The sequence below is a fragment of the Dipodomys merriami genome, unplaced genomic scaffold, assembly GCF_024711535.1.
Source record: "Dipodomys merriami isolate MVZ:Mamm:240054 unplaced genomic scaffold, mDipMer1.0.p SCAF_28, whole genome shotgun sequence".
In the NCBI taxonomy this organism is placed as follows: domain Eukaryota; kingdom Metazoa; phylum Chordata; class Mammalia; order Rodentia; family Heteromyidae; genus Dipodomys; species Dipodomys merriami.
Window position 1 is genome coordinate 435,474 of NW_027204270.1, and position 18,834 is coordinate 454,307.

The 18,834-nt window shown below is 61.8% G+C and overlaps 2 protein-coding genes across 3 annotated transcripts; both read right to left on the bottom strand.

Annotated features, from left to right (window-relative positions):
* Positions 1–2,014: 2,014 nt before the first annotated feature.
* On the bottom strand, positions 2,015–6,870 carry Mxra8 (matrix remodeling associated 8). Of its 2 annotated transcripts, XM_070037104.1 has the most exons (9): positions 6,741–6,870; positions 5,892–5,915; positions 4,679–4,978; positions 4,369–4,470; positions 3,484–4,101; positions 3,266–3,305; positions 3,122–3,183; positions 2,942–3,022; positions 2,015–2,787 (listed from the first exon to the last, which is right to left on the bottom strand). In XM_070037104.1, exons 1-9 carry the CDS (start codon positions 6,787–6,789, stop codon positions 2,762–2,764), a joined length of 1,302 nt encoding a protein of 433 aa, XP_069893205.1. In that variant the 5' UTR covers positions 6,790–6,870; the 3' UTR covers positions 2,015–2,761. The 2 variants fall into 2 exon arrangements, with proteins under 2 accessions (XP_069893205.1, XP_069893204.1); XM_070037103.1 differs by lacking the exon at positions 2,015–2,787 and having other exon boundaries at positions 2,794–3,022.
* Positions 6,871–17,610: 10,740 nt separating this feature from the next.
* Positions 17,611–18,826, bottom strand: Aurkaip1 (aurora kinase A interacting protein 1). Its single transcript, XM_070037136.1, has 3 exons — positions 18,646–18,826; positions 18,014–18,453; positions 17,611–17,801 (listed from the first exon to the last, which is right to left on the bottom strand). The coding sequence occupies exons 1-3, from the start codon at positions 18,695–18,697 to the stop codon at positions 17,700–17,702; spliced, it is 594 nt and encodes a 197-aa protein (XP_069893237.1). The 5' UTR covers positions 18,698–18,826; the 3' UTR covers positions 17,611–17,699.
* Positions 18,827–18,834: the final 8 nt, after the last annotated feature.

The window sequence follows — 18,834 nt, forward strand, 5'->3', positions numbered from 1 at the left end:
GCGCTCCCTCCTGGGACCCGCGGTGGATTCCTGGGGGGCCCTGTGGCTCCCGCGTCCCGCCTTCCACCGCGGAGCCGGTCCCGGAATCCCGCTCGGCCTGGGACCCCGCGGCGGCCAGAGCCTAGATTTTTGTCCGGGTCAAGACAGCCGGGGTCGGGGCAGCGGGGGTCGGGGTCGGGGCAGCGGGGTCGGGGCAGCGGGGTCGGGGTCGGGACAGCGGGGTCGGGGCAGCGGGGGTCGGGGTCGGGGCAGCGGGGGTTGGGGTCGGGGCAGCGGGGGTCGGGGTCGGGGCAGCGGGGGTCGGGGTCGGGGCAGCGGGGGTCGGGGCAGCGGGGGTCGGGGCAGCGGGGGTCGGGGTCGGGGCAGCGGGGGTCGGGGTCGGGGCAGTGGTGTCGGGGCAGCGGGGGTCGGGGTCGGGACAGCGGGGGTCGGGACAGCGGGGTCGGGGCAGCGGGGGTCGTGGCAGCGGGGGTCGGGGCAGCGGGGGTCGGGGTCGGGGCAGCGGGGTCGGGGCAGCGGGGGTCGGGGCAGCGGGGGTCGGGGTCGGGGCAGTGGTGTCGGGGCAGCGGGGGTCGGGGCAGCGGGGTCGGGGCAGCGGGGGTCGGGGTCGGGACAGCGGGGTCGGGGCAGCGGGGGTCGGGGTCGGGGCAGCGGGGGTCAGGGTCGGGACAGCGGGGTCGGGGCAGCGGGGGTCGGGGTTGGGGCAGCGGGGGTCGGGGTCGGGGCAGCGGGGGTCGGGGTTGGGGCAGCGGGGGTCGGGGTCGGGGCAGCGGGGGTCGGGGTCGGGGCAGCGGGGGTCGGGGCAGCGGGGGTCGGGGTCGGGGCAGCGGGGGTCGGGGCAGCGGGGGTCGGGGCAGCGGGGGTCGGGGCAGCGGGGTCGGGGCAGAGGGGGTCGGGACAGCGGGGTCGGGGCAGCGGGGTCGGGGCAGCAGGGTCGGGGCAGCGGGGGTCGGGGCAGCGGGGGTCGGGGTCGGGGCAGCGGGGGTCGGGGTCGGGGCAGCGGGGGTCGGGGTCGGGGCAGCCGGGGCAGCGGGGCAGCGGGGGTCGGGGTCGGGCGGGGGTCGGGGTCGGGGCAGCCGGGGTCGGGGCAGCGGGGCTCGGGGGCAGCGGGGTCGGGACGTCCTGCCGGGGTATCCACGGCCACTCGCTGCCCTGCTGGGCCGCGGGCTCACGAGGAAGTGGAGAGCCTCGCTGGCCTCAGGAGGAAGGGGCCCGAGACCGGGGAAGGGGTGGGGAGCCGGGGGCCTCGTTTGACGGGCCAATGGGGGGGGGGCGGGCGGAGGAGCTGACGCCTGAGACCCTGAGCTCCACCCAGCTCGGCCCTCCTGGGTGAGGGCCTGGCGGCAGAGGCCGGGCTAAGCAGACAGGCTGCTTTCCCTGGGTCCTCGGCGGGAAAGTAGGTGGAGGGCCTGACAGCCCTCACAGGAGCCAGATTGTCCAGGGACAGTGTCTCCTCAAGTCACATCCCAGGCCTGTCTCCCCACTGGGTTCTGCATTGGGAGTGACTGCCACCCTCTTCTGCCCCCACTACTCGGGGCGCCTTGAAGGAGGCCGGAGTGAGGACACAGGCCTGTGATGCTCTCAGCTTCCCCCACCCCAGCCAAGAACATGGCTGCAGCCGGCACCTAACCATGCCTGAGCCAAAGGGGACCAGTGCCCATTCTGTTGCTAGGCCCTGCAACCTGGAGCTTTTTCCATTACAGTCTCCTTCCTGACTCCATAAAGGGTTGCACCTGCAAGGGGTAAAACTTTCCTGCCCACTCTGCTCAGAGGACAAAGCCAGCAGGCCTCGTCCCCTGTCTTCATACCCCCCTCCACATCCTAACCAACATTCAGAACAGAAACTGAAACCCCTTCCTTACTGGCTGCTGTGTCTCCTGAGATGCCACATTCCCAGAGGGTCCAGCCCCAGACCTGGTCAAGGAGACAGGAAGCACCTGGCCTGAGTGCACTTGGGGGTTCCCAAGGCCCAAACCCACCCCACCACCTCCAGGAGAGTAGAGGGAGATTGCCGAAGTGTACAACCAGATATGTCCTTTATTGTGACGTGTCAGTTCTCCCAGCAGGGGCATGTGTGGATTGCCCATCATGGGTGGCAGCACAGAACACAGGCCACCAAGAGCCTTCCAGAGCACCTCCCACCTCCTCAGCCAAATCTGTTTGGCCAAATGATTCCATCCAGGGATAGGAGAAGTCAAGGCCAAAAGTCAGGTAGAGTTAGTTCAGTGAGTGTGGGGAAAGCTCCAGGAAAATTTTCTGCAAAAGGTGCTAAAAGCAGAGAAAGGGAAAGGCGGCCCCTGCCGCCTAGGAAGACCTATGAGTCCCCAGTGCACATAGGAGAGAGGGCAGCCCCTGGGGTCCCCCAGCAGAAGGGAGGTGGGGGACTGGGACTGAGTCCAGGATTCCAGTCCTGCCTGACCCTCTGAGTGGCTTCCTGCCTCGAGGGGGCAGAGATCTGGAGGGCCTAAGGGCTTCCTGGACATCATCAGGATGACAGCTTGGGGCAGGGCCATGGTTGGGAAAGTGTGGCCCAAAGGCAGGAGCCACGCTGTGGCAGAGTCCGAGGAAACCCACAGTTGCTCTGGAAGATGAAGATGGCCCCTGGAAGAACTAAGTGTAGACAACAGCCCTACCAATCGAGGCCCAGCTCCAGGACAAGCGGGACCAGCCGCTGGGAGGAACCAGGGAGGGCCTCTGGAGGGTGGGCAGGCATCCTTGGAGGCAGGGCTGCTGGTCCAGCCAGTAGCCAGCCAGGGTCGCTTTATTTGCAGTACTCCTTTCTGAGCTCTAGAATCCAAGGATATGGCTGGCTTCAACCCTCTGCCCTTAGTTCCAGTGGGAAAACATAGGGCAGATCTTCAGGAGGCTCCTGATCAGAAGTCCTGGGACTCAACTCTGGGACAGGCTGAGGGGGTGGTAGAGTCTCCTTTCTGGTGCTCACCTTTGTCCAAATCGATATTCTTGGTAGACAGGGGACTGTGAGCCAGCTCTGCCCTCTCCTTCAAGATGTTGTTTTTGTAATCTAGAGCAAGGGGAGAGAGAGAGATCCTGCTCAGAGACTGTACGTGGGGTCCCGGACTGGGCACGGTGGTCGTGTCTTCATGTCCCCCCACACCCTTACCTAGCTGGATTTCCTCAGTCCTGTAGGGAGACACAGACAGCTCTACCACCTTCACGTCCTTCCTGGGAGGGGCAGGTGGCAGTTTAGACGGGGCGGGTCAAGGCAAGGCATGGCAGGGCAGGGGGGTAGTTAGGGGACACTCACCTCTCTGCCTTCCCTGACCGCTTGTCTGTGTGTTCGCAGCCTGTGGGGGAGACTTGTCAGTCTTTCTAGGTGGTCTCCCCCTAGGCCCTCCCCAGGGTGCCGGCCTCATCAACTCCCTCCACGCCCTCCCCTGGGGCACTGGGCCTCACCCCTGCACACACCCCCGCCTCGCCCCCCCACCCCGCCTCACCCCCGCACCCCACCCCGCCTGGCCTCACCCCCGCGCCGGCGCTGGCGCGTGACCAGGACCGCGGTGATGAGCAGCAGGATGAAGAGCAGCAGTGTGGCCAGCACGTAGCCCAGCTGCTGGAAGAAGTGGGCCCGGCCCTCGGGGACGACGACGTGGATGACGCTGCGGCCCCGCGCCAGGGTGGGGTCCGGGGCCGGGCCCGCGCCCGAGCCGTGGCCGGGGTCGGGCGGCGGCCCCGCGGGCGGCTCGCGCACGCGCAGGTGGAAGACGCGGCGCTCGTGCAGGCCGCAGTAGTGGTGGTGCAGGTGGCAGGAGTAGGTGCCCGCGTCGGCCGGCTCCAGCGCGGCGATGCGCAGCGAGAAGTCCCCGCGCGCGAAGGCGTCGGCGCGCACGGCCGCGCGCCCGCGCAGCCCCGGCGGCCCGTAGGCGCGGCGCTCCCCCGACGCGTACAGGTCCAGCAGGCGGTCGGCGCGGTCGTGCGGCACCCCGGGCGGCTGCCGGTCCCAGTGCACCACCTGCTGCGCCTCCTCCAGGTGCCGGTCGGTCCACACGGGCGCGCGGTTCACGCAGCGCAGCAGGGCCGGCGCGCCGCGGGCGGCCCGCAGCACCTCCCTCTCGCCGTCCCAGTGCGCGTGCGCCTCGCGGGCTGCGGGCGGGATGGGGGGGGTGGTCAGCGCCCGCGCGAGCTCGGGACGGGGCCGGGCGGGGGGCCGGGCTCGGGACGGGGGCGGGGGGCCGGGCTCGGGGCGGGGGGCCGGGCTCGGGGCGGGAGGGGCCGGGCTCGGGGCGGGGGGCCGGGCTCGGGGCGGGGGGGGGGCCGGGCTCGGGGCGGCGGGGGGCGGGGGGCCGGGCTCGGGGCAGCGGGGGGCGGGGGCGGGGGGCCGGGCTCGGGGCGGGGGGCGGGCCCGCTCACGGTCGTCCGTGACGTCCAGGCGGATGGCCAGCCTCTCGTCCAGGTGGCAGTAGTGGTGGTGCAGGTTGCAGGTGTACAGCCCCGCGTCGCTGTCCTCCACCGCTGCGGGGTGACCGGAAAAGCCCCACGTGAGCTGCGCGCGCAGACCTGGCGCCCGGGCCTCCGTCCCCCCTCCGTCCCCGCCGTCCCCCCTCCGTCCCCGCCGTCCCCCCTCCGTCCCCGCCGTCCCCCCTCCGTCCACGCGGTCCCGTCCCTCGTCCCGCCCTCCGTTCACGCCGTCCCGCCCCGCCCCGGCCCCCCGGATCCCCACCGCGGATGAGCAGCGAGAAGTTGCCGTCGAGGAAGGCGGAGGGCGCCAGCAGCAGCCGGCCGAGGTCGCGGGCGCGGTACACGCGCTGCTCGCCCGCCGAGTCCATGTCCAGCAGGCGCGCGGCGCCGCCGGCCCCGCGCACGTCCCAGTGCACCACGCGCTGCCGGTCCCGCAGCCGGTCCCGCGTCCACACCATGCGCGGGCTCTGGCAGCGCAGCAGCGCCGGGGCACCCGCCGCCCCGCTCACCGCCTCCTCGGACACCACCGAGCTGCCGCCGGCCGCGGGGGTCCGCGGGGGCCCTGGCGGGACAGGGGAGTCAGGGGGCCCTGGAGGGACAGGGGGGTCAGGGGGCCCTGGAGGGACAGGGGGGTCAGGGGGCCCTGGAGGGACAGGGGGGTCAGGGGACCCTGGAGGGACAGGGAGGTCAGGGGGTCTGCGGGGGCCCTGGAGGGACAGGGGGGTCAGGGGGTCTGCGGGGGCCCTGGAGGGACAGGGGGGTCAGGGGGGCCCAGGAGCCCTGGTGGGACAGGGGGGGTCAGGGGGGCCCGGGGGCCCTGGTGGGACAGGGGGGTCAGGGGGGCCCAGGGACCCTGGCAGGGAAGGAGTCAGGGGGGCCTGGGGGCCCTGGAGGGACAGGGGGATCAGGGGGGCCTGGGGGCCCTGGCGGGACAGGGGGGTCAGGGGGGCCCGGGGGCCCTGGCAGGACAGGGGGGTCAGGGGTGCCTGGGGGCCCTGGCGGGACAGGGGGGTCAGGGGTGCCTGGGGGCCCTGGAGGGACAGGGGGACCCGGGGGCCCTGGCGGGACAGGGGGGTCAGGGGGGCCCGGGGGCCCTGGAGGGACAGGGGGGTCAGGGGGCCCTGGGAGCCCTGGCGGGGCAGGGGTTCAGGGGGGCCTGGGGGCCCTGGCGGGACAGGGGGGTCAGGGGGGCCCAGGGACCCTGACAGGGAAGGAGTCAGGGGGGCCTGGGGGCCCTGGCAGGGCAGGGGGGCCTGGGGGCCCTAACAGGGCAGGGGTCAGGGGGGCCTGGGGGCCCTGGCAGGGCAGGAGTCAGGGGGGGCCTGGGGGCCCTGGTGGGGCAGGGGAGTCAGGGGGGCCTGGGGGCCCTGGCAGGGCAGGGGGGACAGGGGTCAGGGGGCCAGCCTGGGTACAAGGGCAAGGAGAACTGGGTGTCCTGGGGTGGGGAGAGCCCCGCAGACCCAGCTGGTACCTACCTGCAGACGGGAGAGGTGCAGAGCCTGCAAGGAGGGGAAGGGGGGCTGAGAGGAGCCCCTGGGAGGCCACGGGGCTCTCGGGGCCACACTACCACGGTAATGACCGCTGAACAGGTGGTTGCGATGTTGGAGAGGCCAGGACCCTGCCCGGTTTCCTGGACATGGTTCACAGCCCAGTTCACGTCCAATGCCTCCCTGCCTCCCTGCCTCCTTGCTGTGGGGTCAGCCTGGTCCTGCTCACTGGAAGGCCGAGGACCCGGGGCAGTGCTGGGCCGGGGCTCAACCCCCGCTCTGGAGTCTGTGCCAGCCACATACACCACGGTATCGGCATCACCATCACAACACCAGGTCTGCCCAGGATGCCCCAGACTGACAAGGACACTTGACAAGGCAGCCTGCGTACTTGCAGGGGCCTCCCAGCCCAAGCCCGGAGCTCCTCACAGGCCCGGCAGGGGGGGACCCAGTGCGGCTGAGAAGTGGCAGAGTGCCCAGAACTCCCAGAGGAATGTGTCCGGTCAGCAGGCTGCTAGGGCAAGCCAGTGCGCCTGGAAGGAGGCTGGGACAGACTGAGAGCCCCAGTTTGCAGGCTAAATTCAGATCACTCCCTGCACCCCCTCTGGGGAGTGCTGAGCCTGAGCTGCTGCCCAGCCATCACGGAGGGAGGGCGCTCCAGCTCTTCCAGGGAGAGCCAAGGGTCGCCCTGGCCCCTGAGACATCTGTGCCGTCTCCCTCCCCTGTGGGGGTGCCCCACCTCTGGGCCCCAGGCCCAGGCAAGCCCGTTTGCCCCTACCCAAGTTTGCTCAGGCCCACTGCTGCCCCCTCCAGCCCACCCTCCCGCGCGGCACTCACTCTGCAGAAGCACAAGTTTCCACAGCAGGAGGCAGGACAGGAGCCCCATAGCGCCGGCCCAGCGCCCGGCGCCGCTTCCTCCCGTTGCTTTGTCTCACTCCAGCTCCAGCTCTCAGGAAAACAGCCCACCCTCCTCCCCTCCGCAGTCCCGCTGACTTCACCCCGCCCACTCCGCCGCTCCAGCCCCTTGGCTTCCCCCCTCCCGGGACTGCCCCAGGGGGAGGGACGGTGGGGGTCAGTCCTCGGTGGAATGAGAAGGCCAGGGCGGTGCAGGCCGGGCCTGGGGCAGCGTCTCTCAGGCCCACCGAAGGACGAAGCCTGGAGTCTCAAACCCCTGACCTGGGTGACCACCTCACTCCAGTAGAAAGGACCCTGCGGCCTGGGGCTGCCTCTGACAGGCACGTGCCCCACCCCCCCGCGCCTGCAGGATGCCTCTTGCATCGTCCCCACAGGTTAGGGTGTTCTTCCAGCTCTGGCCCCCCTTCCTGGGGGCCAGGGGTCCTCTTCAGGGCTAAGCGCAGCCGGCTGGGGGAGGCGGGCACTGGGTCAGTGCGTGGGGGGCTCTTCCAGGCCATGGGCTGCCCATCTGCAGAGCTTAAGAGGCCCTGAAACCTGACCTGGGTGACTGGGCTCTGAGAGACCCCCACTGGGGGGAGGGGGAATTGGACAGCCCTCCCCTTCCCCCTGCCAACAGAAAGCACAGATTTGAGGCTCTGGGAAAATGTACAACGTCGCATAAACAAATGCGAAATAACAGAGCAGGCACTGTGTACCAATCCGCCCTGCTAGTTAGGCAAACCTCAGGACAAGAAAGAAAAGGGAAAATCTAAACAACCACACAAGCCCTCTGCAGAGTCCCTGCCCATCTGGAGGGGCTGGTCATTTCAAGGGTCCTCACCTCAGCCCCGCCCAGTCCCCAAGCCCGCCTCCGCAGCTGTGGGGGGCAGGCAGGAGGGGGCCCCCAGAGTCTCATAGACTTATGTCCTCTCCAGGACTCCAGCCGGTAGAGCTGGAACTTGGGTGCTCACCCCCTAATTCCTGCCTAGGCCTTTCATTCTGGAAAAACAAGCCTCTCCTGGCCTCTCCACTTGTTTTCCTAACTGGTTTCCATTAGTGCGGTGCCGCCCGCAGACAAAGTCTCCACCCAGTCCTGGTCATCCTTAGCGGTCCAGCCCTGCTGCCCATCCAGGGCTGTGGAGGCTCCAGCTCACGTGTCCTGCTCCTCACAGAGGAAGAGCATCCAGGCAGTGTGGAGAAGCAGGCTGGAGGCAGAGACGGCCTAGCCCCTGGCTCTCCAGGCCGAGAAAGGACCTGGATTTGGGTGCAGGACTGAGAGGGAAGCAGGGTTCATCTCCCGGTTCTGAGCTAGAAGGAGGCTGAGACCCTGGTCCACACCTTTGATGGGGGCCCAGCTTGCTGGGGGCGGGGCTCAGACTCCAGTAGGCAAGCTGCAGGACACAGGCCAGAAGCTAATGTCTGGGAGACACATAGCTCCTGCAAGAGCCACGTGGGGCCTGCTGACCCCCTCTCCCTCCCTGCTTCCAGCCAGCAAAGCCAGGATGGGCAGCAGAGGCTCATGCCTGCCCATCCTCGGCAGGAAATAGCACAGATGAGAGCAGAGGCGCAAGGGCAGCCTGGGCTGCCCGCCAGGACATTGCCCCTCCTAGAGCCCCTGCTGCTCTTCCCAGCCCAGTCCCCCTCGGCTGCTTACTCCTCTGCGGACATGCAGCCTTGCGTCTCAGCCCCGCCTGGCCTCTTTGCTCCTTCAGGAAGAAGACAGGCCAGGACAAAACCACAGACCTCATAGTGCTCTGGCCAAGCCTCAGCCCAGAACCCTGGACCCACCTCCTCTTCTAGGGCGTATTGGGACACGGGGTCAGCCAGCCCACTGGGCTCAAAAACTGAGAATTCAGGGTTGGCTCTGATTCCTAGTGACTCCGGACATTCCAGGCAGTTCGGATCACTGGGAAGAAAAACCACAGCCCCAGGCACACTCTCTTCCTCTCTCTCTAGATTCCCCTACAATGGTCATATAAGAAATGCAGAGCGGGGGGGGGGGGGGGGGGGGGGGCTGGGAAGGTGGCTCAGTGGTAGAGTGCTTGCCTTGCAATGCATGAGGCCCTGGGTTCAATTCCTCAGCACCACATAAGCAAAAAAAAAAAAAAAGAAAGAAATGCAGAGCGGGGGGGGGGGGGGGGGCTGGGAAGGTAGCTCAGTGGTAGAGCGCTTGCCTCGCATGCATGAGGCCCTGGGTTCCATTCCTCAGCACCACATAAGCAGAAAAAGCCGGAAGCGGCACAGTGCTCAAGTGGTAGAGTGCTCGTCTTGACCTGAGGAGCTGAGAGACAGCGCCCAGGCCCAGAGTTCAAGCCCCACGACTGACCAAAAAAAACAGAACGGACAGTGGCTCACACGTGCTGTGCATCATGAAGATGTGCATTTGGCGAGCACACAGGCACTATATGCCAAGTCTTGCCCTACACACTGGGGACAGTGCTAAGCAGGACCCCAACCTCTGCCCTGGGTCTGGCCCAGAGCTCTCAGACCTCCTGCTCTCAACCTCTAGAATGCTGAGTAGGGGCGTGTACCACTCAGCAGGCTGGCCTCGTGACCCTCCTTCCACAGAGGCTGCCTTGGGAGGCAGTCAGTTACCTGGGCAAGCTGGGCGCCCGTGGCTCATGCCTGTCATCCTAGCTACTCAGGAGGCTGAGATCTGAGGATCATGGTTCAAAGCCAGCCTGGGCAGGAAAGTTCATGAGAATCTTATCTCCAGTGAACCACTAAAAACCGGAAGCAGTGCTGTGGCTCAAGTGGTAGAGCGCTAGCCTTGAGCTGAAGAGGCTCAGGGACAGTGCCTAGCCCTAGGTTCAAGTCCTACAACCAACCAAAACACTTTGTTTCTATACCTCACTTGTCTTGGAATACATTTCCTGTGTATGAAGCTCCTACCATGAGAAAGTTGGAGCAAAGGGGTGCTCAAGGCTGGGAGTGGGGCTCACACCTGCCATCCGGCACACAGGGGGCTGAGCAGCAGGACAGAGCCCCACGGCCAGCCTGAGCTACAGAGAGCTCCTGTGGGAGGGGGGCCTTGGGAGGCCACGCCTGCGATGTGGCTAGCCGACTCCCATTCAGGGTTCATTGCTTGTCTCGGGTGCGGGAAGCGAGGTGATCCAGGACTCAGGCTCGGTCTCTGTGTCCAAGCACCCTCAGAGTCCTAAGCCAATGGCCCAAGGCCCACCCAACGCATAAAACAGTATTTCCTGTGTGTTTGAACCTAGGGCCTCTCACTTGCTTAGCCTTGTTGCTAAGCTCTCAGCCTCCTGAGTAGCTAGGACTATAGGTGACCCACAGGCCTGGCCCTGACTGAAGCACTGACACACATGCGTGTAACAGGTGAACCTGAGCCTTCCACCTTTGTTGGTATCATAGGTTTCTGTCCCCTTGTCATTATCTTACTGCCTTAGATCAGAACCGGCTGTCCTTCAGACAGACGGAAAACTCTACAGGCGTGTCTTCCCTTTCCTAGATGAGGAGTCCTCCCACAGGAAAGGCCTCCAGGGGCTGGGAAGGTGGCTCCGTGGTAGCGCGCTTGCCTTGCATGCATGAGGCCCCGGGTTCCATTCCTCAGCACCACATAAGCAGAAAAAGCTGGAAGTGGGGCTGATGCTCAAGTGGTAGAGTACTAGCCTTCTGTTGAAGAGCTGAGGGACAGCGCCCAGGCCCCACGACCGGACCACCCCCCCCAAAAAAAAAACAAAAGAAAAGGCCTCCACCCCTGAGGAGACCTCCCCACAGGAAAGACCCCCCACTGGATGGAGTCGAGACCTCCCCCCACCCCCCCCCACTGGATGGAATCCTCCCCACAGGAAAGACCCCCCACCGGATGGAGTCCTCCCCCCCTCCCCCCACCAGATGGAGTCCTCCCCCCACCCCCCACCAGATGGAGTCCTCCCCCCCTCCCCCCCACCAGATAGAGACCTCCCCCCACCCCCCCCCACCGGATAGAGACCTCCCCCCACCCCCCCCCACTGGATGGAATCCTCCCCACAGGAAAGACTCCCCCCACCGGATGGAGTCCTCCCCCCCCAGCAAGGAGTCCTCCCCCCACCCCCCACCGGATGGAGTCCTCCCCCCCTCCCCCCACCGGATGGAGTCCTCCCCCCCACCCCCCCCCACCGGATGGAGTCCTCCCCCCACCCCCCCTCCCCAGCAAGGAGTCCTCCCCAGATGAGAACAAGCAGGTATGTCAAACTAACTCATGCCAGATGCAGGAGCCGGGATTACAGGCAGGTACCGCCACCCTTAGCTTGACAGATCATCTTTTCATGCTGTGAATTCGGGAACTGAATTTTAGGAGGCAAAATTGGGTGCCGTTGGAGACCTCTGAGGAACAGTGGCCATCAGCGACAGCTTAGGTCCTGGTCACACTGTCTAAAAGGAGCTGCTGGGAACATCTGTCCCCTTCCAAGTACCAACCAGGAGGTAAAACAAAGTAAGTCATGGAGGAGTTACCGAGGTCAAAGGGGAGTTGGGCAGGCTTTGGCTTTTCATTATTATACTTTCTCAGTTCAACAACATTAATATACCTTTCAATGAATACTTATATTCACATATTCTTACTGAGGAACAACTTAAGCCTTCGTTTTCCTTTACTATATGAAGCTGTTATATAACACAATGGATATATCACATTAATATCATTGCCTGAATTGCCTCTGATGACAAACGGGCAGGTGGGCACTGGTGGCTCACACCTGTAATCCTAGCTACTCAGGAAGCTGCAATCTGAGGATCTTGGTTCAAAGCCTGCCTGGGCAGGAATGTCCGTGAAATTTTGTCAGTCATGGGGCTTGAACTCTGGGCCTGGGCACCATCCCTCAGCTGTTCAGTTCAAGGCTAGCACTCAAGCATGTGAGCCAAGCAGCACTTCCAGTTTTCTAGAGGTTTATTGGAGATAAAAGTCTCACAGACGTTCGTGTCCCAGCTGGCTTTTAACCTTGATCCTCAGATCTCAGCCTCCTGAGGATGACAGGTGTGAGCCACGGGTGCCCGGCTCATGTCCCACTGTAGTGAAACTTTTTTTTTTAAATCAATTGACCTTTTTTTATTTTCTGTTTTTTTTTTGTTTTTTTTTTCTGTTGGTCATTGGGCCTGAACTCTGGGCCTGGGTGCCATCCTTGAGCTCTTCAGCTCAAGGCTAGCATTTTACTACTTGAGCCACAGCACCACTTCCTGCTTTTTCTGCTTATGTGGTGCTAAGGAATTGAACTCAGGGCCCATGCATGCAAGGCAAGCGCTCTACCACTGAGCCACCTTCCCAGCCCTGAAACTCTTATCTCCAATTAACCACCAGAAAACCAAAAGTGGTGCTGTGGCTCAAACGGTAGAGCATTTGCCTTCAGCTGAAGAGCTGAGGGGCAGCACCCAGGCCCAGAGTTCAAGACCCATACTGCCAAAAAAGAAAAAGAAAAAAAAAAAAAAGAAAATTTCCAGATGTTTCTTGTAGCTTTTGTGAAATGAGAGTCACGTTAAAAACTAATAGCTAGGGACTGGGAAGGTGGCTCAGTGGTAGAGTGCTTGCCTTGCATGCCTGAGGCCCTGGGTTCGATTCCTCAGAACCACATAAGCAAGAAGAAAAACGCCAGAAGTGGCGCTGTGGCAGCGCCTAGGCCCAGAGTTCAAGCCCCACGACTGGACTCCCCCCAAAAAAACACTAGTGGCTAGCCGGGCACTGGTGGCTCATGCCTGTAATCCTAGCTACTCAGGAGGCTGAGATCTGAGGATCACAGTTCAAAGCCAGCCCAGGCAGGAAAGTCTGTGAAACTCTTATTGTTATTTTTTATTGTGAACATACTGTACAGAGGGGTTACAATTACATGGGCAAGATAATGAGTACATTTCTTATCAAGCATTGCAGCCTCCTCCTTTGTTTACCCTTTACATCCCTTCCCAGCCTCTCCCCGCCACCCCACCCAATCCCCTCCCCCCCAAAGTTGTAAAGTTAGTTTTCAACATGACAACTTGTACTTCTTGAAACTCTTATTTCCAATACACCACCAGAAAACAGGAAGTGGCACTGTGGCTCAAGTGGTAGAACGCTAGCCTTGAGCTGAAGAGCTGAGGGACAGCGCCCAGGCCAAGCTCAAGGCCCAGGACCGACCAAAACAAAACAAAACAACTAGTGGCTAGAAGCACACCATAGGTGGGTAGTGGTGCTAGATGACCCCCCTCACACTGACCACGGCCATCCTGGGTCCCGTCATGCCCATCCTTCAATGACCCCTCTGACTGTACTCTTCACAACACTGAATCTGCTGCTGCTCTGTGTGTGTGCATGCACCTGTCCTGGGGCTTGAACTCAGGGTCTAGGCGCTGTTACTGAGCTAGTGTGCTCAATCACTTGAGCCACAGCTCCATTTCTGACTTTTTGGTGTTAATTGGAGATGAGTCTCCGATTTTTCTGTCTGAGCTGGCTTCAAACTATGATCCTAAGGACTGGCAAAAGTAAGTAAATATGAAAAAATGGGGAAAAAATAAGCTAGACACTGGTGGTTCATGCCTGTAATCCTAGCTACTCAGGAAGCTGAGATCCAAGAAACGGTTTGAGCCAGCTGGGGCATGAAAGTCCATGAAACCCTTATTTTTCTGTACTGGTTCTGGGGCTTGAACCCAGGGCCTGGGTACTGTTCCTGGGCTTTTTTTTCCCTCAAGGCCAGTGTCTACAACTTGAGCCAAAGTTCTACTTCTGTTTTTTTTGCCAATGGAGACAAGGGTTTCCTAGACTTTTCCTGCCCAGGCTGTCCTGGAGTTGGGATCCTCGGATCTGAGTAGTTAGGATGACAGGCACGAGCCAGCCACCAGCACCCAGTCCCTTCCACCCTTGAGGGTTCAGCTAGGGCTCCCCGTGCTGGGGGCTGTGAGCTGGAGTGTGTGTGCTCCAGCCGTGGCACTGGGACACTTCCCTACCTCCATCAGGGTAGAGGGACAGCAAAGGCTCAAGCCTCCCTCCCCAGGCCCGCTTCTGCAGGACTGATCACCTCACCAGACGCAGCTTCCAGACACTAAAAGGCTTGCTTTGCACAGCCATGCTGCATCCCGTGCGAGCTTCTGAGCTGGCCAAGGCCCTCTTCAGACCCAAACTCACAACTCCCACTGCACTGCATGCAGGGGTGAACTCCTGGAGAACCTGCAAGCTCCTAGCCTTGGATGCGGAAGGTACCACTCTCACAGCCTCAGCCAGAGCCCAACCCTTGACCTCCACTAGCAGAGGCCAGGGGCAGGGAGAGCAGAGGATGGGCCATACCACACAGGCGGCCTAGCAGCCCCCACCTGCACTTGCCCTGCCTCTGCTCAGAACCAAGGAAGGCCATGCACCCCTGCGGGGCTGGCCCGCAGGGAGGAGGCCAAGTGGTGTGGGGTACCTCTGGTGGCCTGGGAGGAGCCACAGAGATAATAATAACACCCAGAGTCTCTGCTGAGGGCTTGGCTGAGCACAAAGGCTGCTAAGCCACCGCAGGCAGGGTGTGCCTGGCGGAAGAGGCCAGCTCTAGTATCAGCCCAGCAGGGGGGAGCAAGGATCTCACCAGAGTACCGATTCTAGGAGCCAAGCACCGGTGGCTCAGGCCTGTCATCCCAGCTACTCAGGAGGCTGAGATCTGAGGATTGTGGTCCAAAGCCAGCCTGGGCAGGGAAAGCCATGAGACTTTTACCCCAAATTAACCACCGAATCAGAAGTGGGGCTGTGGCTCAAAGAGGTGGAATGGTAGCCTTGAGCAGAAGAGCTCAGGGACAGCACGCAGGCCCCGAGTTCAAGTTTCATGACACAAAAAATAAAATGCTCCCCACTGTAGTAATCGAATGGTGTCTCCACATCTGCAGGACCCAGCTAAGCAGCACTGCTCTGGGTCAGGAAGGGGATACTTCTAGCTACTCAGCAAGTCAGTGCCACCTGGCAAATACACAGGGTATGATGGCATACATCTATAATCCCAGCCACCTTCAAGGCTGCAGCAGGAAAATCAAGGCCAACCCCAGACAAAAAAAGGACACACTGCTGGGTGTTGGTGGCTCACACCTGTCATCCTAGCCACTCAGCCTGATATTGGAGGATTGTGGTTCAAAGCCAGCCTGGGCAGGAAAGTCGGAGAGACTCTTACCTCCAATAAACCATCAGAAAACTGGAAGTGGGGGCTGGGAAGGTGGCTCAGTGGTAGAGTGCTTGCCTTGCATGCAGGAGGCCCTGGGTTCGATTCCTAAGCACCACATAAGCAGAAAAAAAAAAAAGCTGGAAGTGGCGCTGTGGCTCAAGTGGTAGAGTGCTAGCCTTGAGCTGAAGAGCTGAGGGATAGCACCCAGGCCTAGAGTTCAGGACCCACGACTGCAAAAAAAAAAAAAAAAAAAGAAAACTGGAAGTGGTGCTGTGGCTCAAGTGATAGAGCACTCGCCTTGAGCTGAAGGACAGCGCCCAGGCCCAGAGTTCAAGCCCCACAACCGACAAAACAAAACAAAACAAAAAAAACCTACAACCACCACCACCAAACCCAGACACTGCCTGAAAGCAGGGAGGAGGGCTTGGAGAAGCACCCTCAAGGGGTGGGGTCTACTCAGCTTTAGAGGAGGCTTACAAGGCAGAGTGGCTCCCCTGGCCTGGCACCATGTTGAAGATAGGGCCTAGGGGTGGATCTACACAGGCCTCCCTGCTCAAATGGAGGCTTGGGCTCCAGGTGGCTTAACTCCCCCCCCCCTTTCTCCTCCCCCACAGGGCAGCTCCTGAAGCCAGGCTGGAAGGAAATACCAGGAGCAGTTGTTCAGTAGCCGGAGACGCCAGCCAAAGTTGCTCACAGCAGGCAGAGGCTGCCGGGAGGGGGGGCCTCTCAGGCCTGACTGCTAGAGGGCGAGCTCCAGGGGCCATTCAACCGCTGAGCCCCAGGCCCTGGACCTGTCTGGCTTGCTGGGAAGGGTGCCATAGCCCTGCCTGGGACAGCTTCCTGCCAGCTGTTCAGATCCTCATCCACCAAGGCCCAGCAGCGGCCAAGAGCCTGGCTGCTGCCACCTGGTGGTCACGGTACAGGCACAGCCCCCTCAGCTGCAGACTCCAGGCCTCTCTGCATACAGACCCATACAGACCCAGCCTCACCCTGCTCACACAGGGAAACTGTGCTGTTTAGAAACCTATTTACCACCACCACCACCACCACTGAGACTACCAATGTGCAGAAACTCCAACAAGTGCCAGGTGCCAGTGGCTCAAGCCACTCAGGAGGCTGAGATCTGATGATTGCTGTTCAATGCCAGCCCGGGCAGGAAAGTCCATGAGATTCTTATCTCCAATTAACCATCAGAAAACCGGAAGTGGCACTGTGGCTCAAGTGGTAGAGCGCTTGCCTTGAGCTGAAGAGCTGAGGGACAGCGCTCAGGCACAGAGTTCAAGTCCCACTTACTGACCAAAAAAAGAAAGAAAGAAACAAACAAACAAACTCCAACAAGTTTCTTCCTTTTTTTGTGCTGGTCCTAGGGTTTGAACTCAGTGTCTGAGGGGCTGTCTTGCTGAGCTTTTTTATTTTGGGGAGCTACTTAATTGGCGATAAATCACCTAAGACTTTTCTCTTGGGCTAGCTTTGAACCTCGATCCTCAGATTTCAGCTGCCTGCGTAGCTAAGATTATAGGTGGGAGCCACCAGTGCCTGGCCAAATATGTTTCTGTAGCCAAAAAAAAAAAAAAAAAAGTTCTCAGAGTCCTAATGAGAGGACCTGACCCTAGTGTGTGAAGAGAACCTGACCCTAGTGTGTGAAGCGATGGTGACGCAGCCCTTGCCCCAGAGGTAACTCAATTCCTATGCGTGACTGGGATGTCGGGGGAGAGCGGGGTGAATAGGAAGGCCGTCGGGCATTCCTGGTGGCCTCCTGCTATAGCCCAGTTACCACACACAGTCTCTTCCAGGCTTCAACTACTCAGTGATATGTTCCTCCTATTAGGAAGTGGAGGGTGGAGGTGGGGCACAACAGACCGCAACCTGGAACCACCCAAGTCTCTGCCTCAAGCTAAGACTCCGAGCCTCTTCAACCTCCATAAAAAGCATCCTTCCTGCCAGGCACCAGTGACTTACGCCTGTAATCCTAGCTACTTAGGAGGCTGAAATCTGAGGATCGAGGTTCAAAGCCAGCCCAGGCAGGAAAGTCCATGAAACTCTTATCTCCAATAAACCATCAGAAAGCCGGAAGTGGCGCTGTGGCTCAAGTGGTAGAGCGCTAGCCTTGAGTTGAAGAGCTGAGGGACAGCGCCCAGGCACAGAGTTCAAGGCCCATGACCGACCAACTTCCTCACCAAGCCTCCACCCAGAACCATTCAAAACATAGCTCTTTGAAAGGCTCCAGGCTATCCCTCTGGGTCAGCCTCCATTCCCACTGAGGACCCCAGGACGTGGTGGTCTTAAGGAGCCAATAGAGGCTACAAGGTAACTTGGGAAGGCCGACAGCCATGTAATGCCCTCTCCCTGATGACTGCCTCAGAGGACACAGAACTTACAGGGCACCATGTGCACTTCCGGACCATTCCTCTCACCAGTGAGCCCATCCCAACCCCCTCAAACAGGAAATATTATTACTTCTCATGTAGGTACTCCCTAGCCTCAGTGCCAACCTGGGAACACTGCCATTTCTGCACATACCAAGATCTGACTCCCCAGAGATGGGCACAGGGACCAAACTAGACATAATCAGGAAAGTTGTTCTTCCAGACCCAGTGTATCTAAGATAGAGGGTGAGGGCCACTGGTGCAAGAGGCAGCCAACCAGTCACCCCACAGCCCTGGGAGCCCAACACAGAGACCGCCTACACTTCAAGAGCACCTACCGCGCAGAAGAGGCTCTGGGCCAGCCTGGGACAACTGGGTCCCCCCAAGCTTTATTAAAACAAGTCACCAGTAGAAATCGGGTGGGGCAGGAGAATGGGATCCCAGGCTCATCTGTTCTTCCCATAGATCTTGGGGGTCTGCCAGCCCTCAGGGGCCTCCTTGAGGCCCGCCTTCAGCCAGATGCGCTTCAGGTCTCTCTCAAACTTGGTCTGCAAGGGCAAAAGAGTTGAACACCGATTCTTGACAAAACTATGCATTCTCAGCCCTTTTTCTTTTTCTGCCAGTCCTGGGGCTTGAACTCAGGGTCTGGGCACTGTCCCTGAGCTGCTTTTGCTCAAGGCTAGCACTCGACCACTGAGCTGCCATCCCAGCCTCTCAGCTACTTTGAACAATCCAAACCCAAGCAGGAGCCCACACTCACCTGCTTTCGTTTCAGACGTCCTTCTCGAACCTTGCGCCGAAGGAACCGGGTCCTCTTGACCAGTTTGCGGTACTTGTGATGGTTCATCTTCCGACGGCGGATCTTCAGAACATTTTTGCACTGTATCGGAAGTGTGTATCTATCGCCCTGCGGGATCTCCTCCTCCACCAGGCTCGGTGGTGGACACTCACACGAGTGGGCTGGAGCCTCTGACACGGGGGCTCCAGCATCCAGTCTGGGGAACAGGTATCGCACCGTCAGCCAGCTCTCCAGGGGGCTGATGGCCATCTTCCTGGGAACCAGCAACTCCTCGGGCGCCAGCTGGACCCCCTTGCCAGGGAGGGAGGCAGCCCTACTCAGGCCGACTGGCTGCAAGCCGTAGGGGAACCGGCAAGCGCGGCTGCCTAGCGCCGCTGAGATGGGCCAGGGCCGGCTGCGGCCTGCGGGGAGACACCACCAATCACCACCGAGACGCCGCCGGGCGGGGACCCGCGCGGAGGGCCCGCGCGCTGCCCGTTCGCGGCCCGCATTCTCCCGCAGCGCTCGGAAGCCCGAGCCTCCGGCGGCGAGGCTCCACGGCGGGGTCGGGCCGGGCCTCGGGCCCCGCGTTCCCCGTCCGCCCCGGCCCTTACCTGTCCAGGGCACAGCCCTGATCAGCCGGGGAGTCAGGCGCGCCAGGAACATGCCGCCGGGAGCCAGGCCCGGCCCGCGCGACTCCCGACCCGCAGGCCCGTCCGGAGGCTCGAACTCACCCCTCGGCCGCCGGGCTCAGGCACTTCCGGTCCGGCCTCACACGCGCTCCCCGGCCAGCGCCCCCTGGC